Source organism: Rattus norvegicus, chromosome 19, assembly GCF_036323735.1.
Source record: "Rattus norvegicus strain BN/NHsdMcwi chromosome 19, GRCr8, whole genome shotgun sequence".
Taxonomy (NCBI): domain Eukaryota; kingdom Metazoa; phylum Chordata; class Mammalia; order Rodentia; family Muridae; genus Rattus; species Rattus norvegicus.
This window is the reverse complement of record NC_086037.1, coordinates 66,720,194-66,732,250: the sequence shown is the minus strand read 5'-3', so window position 1 is coordinate 66,732,250 and position 12,057 is coordinate 66,720,194. Positions and strand designations below refer to the sequence as shown.

At 54.5% G+C, this 12,057-nt stretch overlaps 1 protein-coding gene across 2 annotated transcripts in view; it reads right to left on the bottom strand.

The window, feature by feature from the left end:
• The window catches only part of Jph3 (junctophilin 3), a 61,452-nt gene that overhangs the window by 31,698 nt on the left and 17,697 nt on the right, over nucleotides 1-12,057 (bottom strand). For both annotated transcript variants that reach the window (XM_039097780.2, NM_001107437.1), the window contains exon 2: nucleotides 7,416-8,193. In XM_039097780.2, coding sequence (XP_038953708.1) covers nucleotides 7,416-8,193 — 778 coding nt within the window. The remainder of the gene's footprint in view (nucleotides 1-7,415; nucleotides 8,194-12,057) is intronic.

Genomic DNA, 12,057 nt, shown 5'->3' with positions numbered 1-12,057 from the left:
AGTGAGATGGCTCAGCAGGTAAAGTACTTGTCATGAGAGCCTGATGACCCAAGTTCAACCCCCAGAACCCACATAGAGGAGAAAGGGGAGAACTGACTCCATACAGTGGTCCTCGGACCTTCACATAGCACTGTGGCACACTCCCGATGGGGAGGAGAGAGAGGAAGGGAGAGAGGGGAAGAGAGAGGTGGGGGAGAGGGAGAGGGAGAGAGAGGGATAGAAGTAAAGATCATAGTCGCAGGGCCACCTTAGAATCCTGAGAAGACCCAGGACCACCCAGTAGGGACAGGAGGCCCCGCCCTGGCCCTGTGGAGAAGAACATACAGGGCTGCACTCACAGCAGCCTCCAAAACCGCACCCAGACAGTCCCTGCTGCTATGACTGCCCAGTGTGTGGCACTCTGCCACAGAAGCCATGAGACCTTTGCGCAGGATGGAGGGGTTCCCAGAAGAGTCAGTACGGCTGGAGCAGTGGTGTGTGGGAAGACCTCAGGACCTGCCTGCCATGTCAGATGTCACAGCAAAGTCTACCATCCATCTCACAAAGAGCGTGAGCAACATCGACGGGTAAGTCAGGCCCGGCGGTGTACACCCGGCATCCCAGAGGCTCGGAGGCTGCAGCAAAAGGCTCAGGCATAGCCCCTTCCTGGGTCATGTGCCAGACCTGACGGAGCAGGGAAGCTGCAAACTCCCTGTGAAAGGCATACGTGGGCCTAGGGAAGGGACAACCTGTTGTGTGTGGGACAGGCTGCCACTGACACTGAAACTCTGTACTTGTTCCTGGGAGCAGAGGTCAGAAATAATGAATCAGTGACTCAAGCTGAGTCCACTGGGGTCAGCTTGACCCTGGGATGTCCACACTGCACACCACGGCCATGTCATCTGGCGTGTGGTCCTGGTCTCCACCCGCCACCCTACAGAGAGGGAAGCAAGGCCCAGGAGTTCAGGCACCTCTCTCTCTCTTTCTCTCTCTCTCTCTCTCTCTCTCTCTCTCTCTCTCTCACACACACACACACACACACACACACACACACACACACACACACACAGCCACTTCACACTTCCGAGAGGCAAGTGAGAAAAGGGTGTTCAATGGGAGGGTCAGGTTGGATTCAGAGGAGACATCATGATGTCGCCGAATCCTAGGACAGCCCACTGAGATGCCATGGAGTCCCATCCTAGGGGTCTTTTAAACAACAAGTTCATGTGGCAAAAGGAGAGTGTCATGGGCCTGGGTCCCACAGCTCCTACACCTGCTCAGCACTGCAGGACTCTTGGGCCTAGTGAGCCTCTGGACACACACTTGAGGCTCCAGCTGAAGCTTTCCTCTTCCGGTGTCTGTGGTGCCTCTGTGAACCCGGAGGACAGCTGCCTGAGACTGCACGGAGATCCTAGACTACCATGTGACCAGCGTTCCATGGGCAGGGCGTGTGACACCTGTCCTAACCACAGCTTCCAACAACAGGATCTGACTGCTTGCAGCAAGGTCAGAGCCCTCGGGGTGGAGACCAGGAGGTGGGGCTGGCATGGGCGGAGGCTGCCCACTTTCTGAGAATTACCACAGAAGGTGCCAGACATAGCCCAAGGTCAAGATCTCTCAGATCCCTGAGACACAACTGAGGCTTTTTTTTTTTTTTTTTGAGTAAACCCAGAGCCCTGAATAGTACACACCAGTCATCTGCCTTTAGTGTCCCCTCCTCAGCTGCTCCTGCATCCGGTCACTTCCCAGGACCCTAAAACCCTACCCACCCTGTTCAGTTGCAAGGCTGAGTCCAAACAAATGGGCCCTTGGCTGCCAGATGTGTGACCAGTGGAGCAGGAGCCCAACCCTGGACCAGGAAGCTATACTGTGGGCCAGCACAGCCGGTGGGACAGGGCGGTGGGAGGGACGTGAACATTCTCAGGAGATGCTCAGACGCAGTCGGGTCTGTGGACAGAATAGCAAGTGCGTGCACCTCCTGTGGCCGCTGTCTTTAAACTACACCCGCTGTGCAGACATATCAGAATACAGAAGAGCTGAAATCAGGGTGTGGCCTGTGTTGGGCCCATCCAGATGGCTCCTTTCCCTTAGCGTCCTCAACAACTAGAAGTTGCTTGAATTCCTTGGTCTCCTGGCCTCCGTTTTCATCTTTGTACGTCACAGCTCTAACCTCTGCCTTCACTGCCTGCCTCACATGAAGACCAACACAGGGTCACCTGGGGGAGCTGAGGGGAGCGTTAACCACCTCCTTCCACACCCCCAGCAACATCTCTGCAGCCCTTTTGTCATGAGAGGTGACAGCCGCAGACTCTGGGCTTGAGACGTGGTACACTTCAGGGGCCTCTGTTCCGTTCCTTGGGACACGGCCGTGAACCTAGGAGCCCATCACCTCCTCCTGGGAGCTGCATCCACTGTGGGTTCACATGTGTGTCTTTCAACAAATCGTAACACTACAGGGGAGAGTGGTACAGAAACAGGATGGATAGGTGGACGGCCTCTGCAGCCTCAGTCCAGGACTGCAAGATCAGAAAGGCCCAGAACGCTCTAACAGAGGAAGGGCCCCAGCAATGTGGAACACCCATATCTCAGATGGCAAAGAAACATGCACACACACTCCTGGACAAGGGAGAAGGGACGAGCTCAGAGCACCAGACGCAGTACCTTGCAAAGCAAGTTACGAAATGGTGTCACATATATGGTGGTCCCCCTGTGGCAGGGAACCCTAAGATCTCAGGTTATGGCCCTCAGCCCTGTCTTTAGAGTTTGCTATTCCAGGCACCTGTGAGAATGTGACAATGACTATTAGTGACACAACAGCCACTCTACTGAGTCAAATAGGGTCACTTGAAGGTAGCGACTTGGTGGCTCATGGGCGGGTATCATACATGGTATGGATATGCTGGATATGAACAAGTCACAGAATGAGTCACGGCCTGGGAAGGATGAAGTGGGACTGACTGTGCCAGGCACCACTGCGCACCTTGTAATGGTGCACAGCGGAAAAACCTATGGGTACACGGGGTGGGGGGGCATCCCAAAGCAGGGGAAACCCATGAATTATTTACTTATGGAATTTTCCTCAAGATTCTTCCAGGCAGACCACAGTTGACCGCAGAAAATCGTATGGATGAGGTGGACCGTAGTGTTCGCGTGCGGTGCCTGGGGGATAGGCTTAGCCCAAGTCGGCTCATGGTGACTTCATACGTATCCGTGAGCAAAGGTGTGCAATTTGACCATCTTAATGGGGAGCAGCAAGGGTTGGCTACTCTCCTGAGCAGGCCTCTTCCCAAGTGCACACACCCAACCCCTTCCCAAGTGCACACACCCACCCCTTCCCAGGTGCACACACATCACTCCCCTTCCCAGGTGCACACACACCACTCCCCTTCCCAAGTGCACACACCCACCCCCTTCCCAAGTGCACACACCCACCCCCCTTCCCAGGTGCACACACACCACTCCCCTTCCCAAGTGCACACACCCACCCCTTCCCAAGTGACACACCCACCTCCCCTTCCCATCACAGCAGTACTGCATTTAAAGACCCAACATTTTTATTCTCACTTATGTGCATATGTGCATGTGTAAATGTGCATGTATGCATGCAGTTCCCATGGAGACCAGAAGAGGGCGTTTGATTCCCTCGAGCTGGAGTTGTAGGTTGGAAGCTGCCTGATGTGGGTGCTGGCAACAGAACTGGGGTCCCCTTAACCACCGAGCATCTCTCCAGCCCCAGCCCTCCATCTAAAGGGTACTTCAAGGTACCGGCACTACCTTGTCTCCCCCAAAAGTCTCTAAAGGGGTTCCCCAAGGGGCCTATGGCACCCTTCGCAGCTACTCCCCAGCCTTGCTGGAGCCATCACCAAGATGGCCTGGAATGTCTGACAAGGATGCCACGGGCAGTTTCTCATTACAATCGGCTAGATGAGGCCTGACCTGCAGGTTCCCACCTATGATGGCTCACCAGCCATCAGAAACCAGATGACACTCTGTCATCTCCATGGTAACGGTGATGATCCTGGGGATGAACCAGCCCTTCTGTGGCAGTGCAGCTCTTTGTGGCTCTTGCTGGACCCAAGGCTCTGCCAATCATTTCCCACCTCTTCCCTTTCAACACCAGTTCCCCACACTCTAAGCCCATTGGGAGGATGTAGAAGGCGCAATTTCAGGCTTACAGCCTGGTTGGTGGCCCTGCTCTGCCTCCCTCCCTCCAGCAGGAGACACTAGGAGCCAACATTCAGAGCAGTGTTGAGGTGGCATGAGCAATGACGATGAGGCCAACCACAGACCCGGCCTCATGTCCTAGGCTCCATTCTCAGAGCGCAGCCTCCCCTGGACTTTGGCAGTGACAGCAGAGTTGAGAACAAGTCCCTGCTATTTCAAGGTCAAAGTCTAAGAAGCTGGCTCCCGATGACTGGAGAGGCCCTGGTCCTCCTGTCTTTCCTGTCACCACGCTCAGGCCACACCCCACAACTTGGCCAGTGCCAGTCATTTAAGACTGCCCGGGGGGAGAGGGAGAATAAGGGGCTTAGCATACCTGTATATGCTATACATTATGGGTCCCACACTATGTGGAGGTCACCTGGGGACACACCCATCAACTGGTCTCTTTCTCAAAAGACTGAAATCCCAGGCGTGTAAATGCAGAATCAGGACCCGTTCATCTTATGGTTAGACCACCAATCAGGTAACAGGACTGGGCCCTCTCTGCGACCCCAGCTCTGCAGAAAACAAGCCTGAGCCCAGGCAGCCAGTAGGAGTAATGGGTATTCTTCAGGGCTTCAACAGAGTAAGTAGGAGTGTGTGTGTGTGTGCATGTGTGTGTGCGTGAGTGCACGTGCACGTGTGTGCTCACCCAGGTGCATCCTCTCTCCACCTGTCCCTTCGCCTGCCAGGGAGAACAACAGAGTATGAGAGGGGACAGGTGCGCTGACTGGCAGGCCAGGACCTGAAGAGCTGGTGACTCACTCAGAGCTGTGTAGCTCACAGCTTCCAGGCTGACCCCCAACTTCTCCGAGTCCCTCTTGTCCTCTTAACCCTGCCCCTGGGCTTTCCCTGAAGCATGCAGGCCACTGTGTGCCAACCCCTATGCAGCTCTCCTCGCACTCAACTCTGGGAAAGGCAGGACAGGGGCAGGCACTGGGAACAGTATGGCTTCTCTGCCATAGATGAGGGAACTGAGGCCCAGAGAGAAACACCAGCCACAGGGGGTCTCCCTGGGTGCACCCAGGTCCAACACCACCTCCCCGTTCCAGAGAGAGCCCCCCGCCTCCAGTGTTCTATGGCATTCATAAAGAAACTACCTTGCGGGGGGGGGGGGGGTTGGGGATTTAGCTCAGTGGTAGAGCGCTTGCCTAGGAAGCGCAAGGCCCTGGGTTCGGTCCCCAGCTCCGAAAAAAAGAACCAAAAAAAAAAAAAAAAATAAAGAAAGAAAGAAAAAGTAAAAAGGAAAGAATCCACTTGGTACCTGACAGGGCTATCACGAGCACTCCCAGCCTCTGAGCTGTCCCTTATCTGCCAGGGTCCCAAAATACAAGACAGACAGTAAAACTAAGTACTGGATGCCCGGGATGCAGGGGGCATGCATCAGCCTTCAGCTAGCACTGTGGTCTTCTGGCTGTCACTTCCCACCTTTCTGTACGGGCTATGTTTATGTTCTCGACAGTAAAAAACACCTGGAGTTTATCCGGTTCCTAAAATCCCATGGGAACAGCCACACCTATCACTAACCATCACTGACGGGTGATGGAGTTGGCGGGGCAGGGTCAAGACAGAGCAGTGTCTGACCTCAGTACTGAGGTAGAAATCCTGCCCTTCTTTCAGTCTCTTAAGAGTTCTCGTGTTCCTCTTTAGAGCACAGACACTACGGGGGACAGGTGCGTATCACCGCCAGACCTCAGCTGACACCTGGGCTCAGTACCGTGCTCAAAGTCGCCCAGAACCAGCAAACCTCCAATTGCTACAGTCTAAAGGCTGAGTCGGAGCCTCCTGGATGCTCAGCCCATGCCGGAGAATTTTTCCCGACGGACACATATGCCCTGAGGCTACTGGCTTAGGAGACTGAGGCCCGAACAGTGGCTCCAGGTTCCCAGGCTCTCAAGCCGGGAATGATTAGGGACTTCTGCCTTCTAACACCACCCTAGGCCTTCTGTAAGCGAAGAGGGAGACAAACATCGACCTCTAAGGTCCTAACAACAAACCAAGTAAGGGATCTACCCCCAGAGTTCACCCTGGGGAGCCAACACATTAAGTTTCCTTATAGAGCCTGGGTGGGGGTAAATGATAGGAACGGGGTGCTCTCCCCAAAAGGCCACGTTGGAGAGTCTTACCCTCCATGGGGGTTGGCTTCCACATAACCACACAGATAGAACCTCTGCTCCTGATCTTTCCCTACCTTAGTCCTGCCCCTAAGACCTAGAGGCTGCGTGTGACTGGGGCAGAAGAGCAGGCGGCTGTTTGGGGTGGGAGGTGGCCGCTCAGACAGGACAGCATCCTCAAGTTGAGAATGTGGTTCCTGGGTTCCCGTCTGCAGCCTCTCAGACTGGCTGAGACCAGCCCAGGCTCCCACACTTGCCTATGTGGTTTTCAGGGAAGCACCCTGGGGCACCTTCTCCAGCCCTGAGGCTTACACACTGCGCTCACACACACACACACACACACACACACACACACACACGCACGCACGCACAGGAACATGCATGCATACATACACGCACACACTACACACATACCCACATTCACATACACACACACACACACACACACACACACACACACACACACACACAGGGAGAGAGAGAGAGAGAGCGAGAGAGAGAGAGAGAAACAGAGAGACAGAGACAGAGAGAGATGGAGAGACAGAGAGACAGAGACAGAGACTCAGTGCTTGCCCTCAGCCTCAGTACCTATTCCCTGGGGCCTGGTAGTCCATCTGAGCCACGAGTTTATTGCCCCATAGCCCAACTGGGACCGCTATTGGCTCAAAATGCCAAGTCTCACGTGAACCCCTTGGAAGAGGTGTCGCCTGGGGTCCGTGAGGGCCCTCAGTCATAGATCTGGGGTACTGAGGTACCTTCTAGTCCTCTTGTGTTCCTGAAGCATAGTGCTCCATACATCATATCAGCAGAACAGCAGCCTTCTCTATCGGGATATACAGGAACGAAACATACTTAGACACAGAGACAAGAGGATACCTCTCCCTGTCTGCAGCCTCCTGACGCCCTCCTGCCCTGTTTTAGAGGAAGCTGCAGGTCCCCAAGCCCCCTCTGCCCACGACCACCTTCTGAGGGCCTCCAAGGAACACCCAAGACCTTGTGGGGGAAATGGGGACAGTGCACAGGCCTCATACAGGGCACAGTACGGACAGGCAGAGCAGGTCATGGACACTTGCTGGTGACCAAAACTCAGGTTCTGCAAGACACCCTGCCCAACCCTACCTGGACGCAGCGATCTCGGCTTTCTGCTTGGCGATGGTGGCCGCCCTCTCGGCTGCCTCCACGGCCCGGTCCACCTTCTCCCGGATCTTGCTGGCACGCAGTGGGATGAGGTTCTTGCGCTTGCCGCTCACGAGCACGTTCTGCTTGTACTTCCCCTCCTCCTTGGTGCCATCGGGGAAGGTCATACATCCGTACCCATGCCGGCGGTTGCTGACCCACTCACCCTCATACTTGAGCCCATCCGAGCGCTGGCTCACGCCAAAGCCCGAGCGCTTGTCGTTTTTCCACTCGCCCACATAGGTCTCAGTGGTGGTGGCGTCGATGTCGTCCTCAATGACAGCCAGCTCAGCCTCGGCCTCACCCAGGCTGATGGTGGAGTGGATGTCGCTGGCCGTGGAACTCACGGTGCTCATCCCCGCCTCGCTGCGGAAGGAGCTCTGCTTGCTGCGCTGGCTAGCCAGGCTGCTCTTGGACTCAGACTTGCGCAGCTTCAGGCCGCTCAACAGCGAGCGCCGGAACAGTCCCTTCTTCTTGCTCTTCAGGATCTCCGAGTCACTGTGGGCCACCAGCACGAAGCCACCACGGGACACAGCCGGGCTGCCGGCCACTGCCGGGGAGGCGTCCGGGTGCAGCGCCGCACCGTTCGTGTGCTCGCTGCGGAGGGAGTTGATGGACGTCCTCAGGGGCGAGCGGATGACCGCAGCCATGCCGTAAGGGACACTCTGTCGTACACCATAGCCCTGGCGCATGCCACCAACCCATTGGCCCTGGTACGTCCCTGTGGAGAGAAAGGAGAGGGGGGTGAGCTGTTGAGGCAGGATGTGGGTGTTAGGTATGTGGGAGATCCACATTCACCTGCCTCTCTCAGAACCTCTCTTTGAAAGTGAAACCCGGGTAGGTCTACCTGGGCACAGGGCCACAGTCACCTCACACTGGCCTCACGGATGGGCATGTTCAAAGGCACTGTCTCCCATGGTTGGATTCTGAGGCTGGACTGAGGTATAATCTAGACAGGTAGAGTCCAGTGAGTCCCTGGGGAGCCTTCAGAAAGAGGGGAGGAAGCGTGGCCTGCAGAAGGCTGAGGGTTGTAAGACCGTTAAGCACAGGTTCCCCTTGGGGAGAGGAAGGTCCCTGCTGCTACTGCCCAAGGTGTGCCAGAAGGTTTGTCAGCAGTACGGACAGCCCAGAAGAACATCAGGTGCATGGGGAAGGGACATTAAAATTACCTGACCCACAAATACACCACAGGACTTGGGAGGACAGAAACATACTCCCCATACACAGCACTGTCCGCAGAGGTCCAAAATAACCCTGTGTCAATAATGGTCAGCCTTGTGGCAAAGCCATGACACAGGAAATTAGACAACAAGAAGAAGATGGACTGATGTCACCATAGCAGGGCATAGCTCTGACTCCATAGAAGTAAAAGCAGCCGGTTCCCCCACCCCCTGGTTCTTCCACATAGGGGCGGAGCCCGGGGGCTGGGACAGGAACACATGGCTTGTGTCGCTCACTGGGGGTTACATTTCCATTTTGGGCAATAGAGATGTTCTAGTGTAGATGGTGACATGTTTAATACCACCAAGAATCGTGCTGCAGAGTGCCATGGTATGGTGGCCCTTGGAGGCTGAGGCAGGAGGATCACCTGAGCCCAGACATTCAGAGCCAACCTGGGCAACACAGCCCAACCCTCTCCAAACAAGAAAAGGTGGTTAGAACTGTAATGTAAAACTGCGTGTGTGCATGCATGTGTGTGTGCACATCTGTGGGTGTGTGCATGTCTGTGCAGATGTGAGTTCTGATGGCTGTCTTCCTCCACTGTTCTCCACTAAGATTTAGTTTTTACTTTCCCTGTATGTACGGCTGTGCACCACATGCATGCAATACCGTCAGAGGCCAGAAGAGGGCATTGGATCCCCTGGAACTGGAGTTACAGGAGGTTGTGAGCCACCTGGTGGGGGTGATGGGAACTGAATTTGGGTCCCTTGAAAGAGCAGTTCACACTCTTGACCACTGTGCCATCTCAAGGGTCTCTCACTAATTGGTGAGCTTCACTAACGCAGATGACAGGTTGACCGGCAAGCATCAGGGACCCTTCTGTCTCCACCCCTCGGTGCTGTAATTACGGGCATGTTCCCTACACCTTGCTTTTTATGTGGATGCTGGGGTTGACCTCAGGTCCTCACGCTTGTGTGGCAAGCACTATACTAACAGAGCCATCTCCTCAGCCCCAAGATGTTATAAAGGCACTAAAACCAGCAAGGAGACATTCAGGACCCCACCCCCATCCCTCTCTGATGTCACTCTATGATAGAGGGCAAGTTTCTGGACCCCTTCAGCTTCCTTATCCGCTGAACGGGCCAGCTGTTCTCACAGTCTAGACCCAATCTGGACCCACAGAAGAGCTAGCTCATCACACTGGGAAATGGTCTTCTAGCCCACTGCAGTGGATGCCCACCGGCATCATTTTGAGGCACCACATGTCAAACCAAACGATTTTGGCACAACTTTGGGTCTCTCTTGTGTATTCTTAAGACACAGCAGCCCCAGATCTTTCTTCTCGGATGTGAAATGACTAGGAGTTCGCAGCAGCTGCCTCCTCTGGCCCCTTACTCTTCCCTACCCCAACCCCACTTCCTACTTTATCCCCCAGGCCCCCTTCCTCATTCACAGACCTCAGAGATGAATGCACTCCACTGTCAGCTATGAGTCACACAGCGCCACCTAGGGTCCACACACCGCCATCACTCCCAGATATCTTCTGATAGCCCCCAAGTCAGCTGTCCTGGCTTGTGTATCACAGAGTGTCTCCTTCATCAAACTGCATCCACCCAGCCCCTTCAGGTCAATGCAACTCACTTCTCTCCCCAACCACACACCAGTCAGACCAACTGTCCACACGCTGCACTGACCCAGAATAGTACCAGGTCCCTGAATAGCCCAGAGTGTACCTTCCTGGCTACCCAGGCACCTAACTTTCTATTGATGTGTGGCTCTCAGCAGAGGACAGATGTGCATAAAGTGACCATCTGCTGAGAGATTTGGACAAATCTGCCTAGAGCTTGTGGCTTCCTTGGTACAGTGTAACTGGGGGCTGTTAGCCTGGTCCAGTGACAGAACACATGCTTAGCACATGTGAGGGTCTGGGATCCATCTCCAGTATTACACAGAAAGAGAAGTCAGGCATGACAGCTCATGCCTGCAATCCCAGCACTTGGAGGCTGAGGCAGGAGGATTACCGCACATCTGAGGCCAGCTTAGCTATAAAGTAAGACTCTATCACAAGACCAACAATAGTGAAGAAAGGGAAGAAAACACAGCACGCCAACGTAGCAGGATTCGCCTCTCTGGACTCGCACGCAGAGTGGGGTCAGGGAGGAGAGACAGGGTGAAGAGAGTTCTACAGAGAGTATCACGGAATCCACCTCCCTTGGAGGCAAGAGGTCACTGTATATCCTTAAAGCTGGTTGGGAGCCTGCAGGGAGAGTATCTGACCCAGGGACCGACACTTCAGGCCATTGCCACAAAGGGTGGAAGACATCAGTCTGAGGACAGAGTGGGCACCCTCCTCAGGAATAAAGGAGACCGAGGACCAGGCTATGTGAACATCCCTCCTGCAGTCGGCCATGCAAGGGCCTGCGACCCAATCTGTAGCATCCTCATTCATTTGGGACAGGTATCCTGCTGCCCTACAGCCCTCCGCCCGCAGTGGGATGCTCTAGGCGGCTGGGAGGATTGGGATGTCAGCCGTCTTGGCCAGCTTGCGTGTGGCACCGAGGGCTCAAGCTGTGACTTGTGGGCTTCAGCCAAGAAGTGATTTTCCCAACCATCCCGGGTTAGGGGAAACGCCGTGTCCATGCCACCCGGAGTAAAAAGACACCAGGGCACTGTCACAGCAGGGGATCGTGCCAGGCAGGCCTCTCAAATGACCACAGTGGACACAGCAGTGCTGTCCCTGAGGACTGAAATCACCTGCTGAGCTTGGATTCGAGACGAGAAATGCAATACTCTGGGGCCCCAACTCTGACCATGGAGTCAGGATTTCAGAGGAGATGGGGTGACTCCTGTCATCAGGAAGAGCATCCCAGTGTCTAGCGACACAGGCAGAACGAGGACAGACTCTGTGCCCAGCATAGCACACTTAGCTACACCATGTTCTAGAACCTTCTTTCCTTCACAGTAGACCTCTTCCCGCTATTAATAAAGGTTGTGTAATAGTCTGTTGCGTGGATGTCTCCTATCACAGAAATCACCACTGGGTCTGACCTACATCATTTTTTGTTTTACTTCATGTTATTTATTTTTGGTGCTAAGGACCAAATCTAGGGCCTTGCACACACCAAACACATGATGCATTCCTAGTTAAACCCTCAGCCTATTGACTATGGCTGATAATCATACCTAATACCAAACTTTGTCTTTCGGAGGAACACATCCCTAGAACTAAACTCCTCCATCACAAGGAAGGTCATCCCAACGTCTTTGGAACGTTTTCCTCAGAAAAGGTACAATGACCACATCCTCCTGTCACCGTCAGTCACGAAGTGACACTCTACAGCCTTGTGTGACTCTGGAGAGCTATGGCTGCTGGCGTTAGCTACGGACTGAAGCGAGTCCATCCAATCCCTTGGAGAAGCCTGAC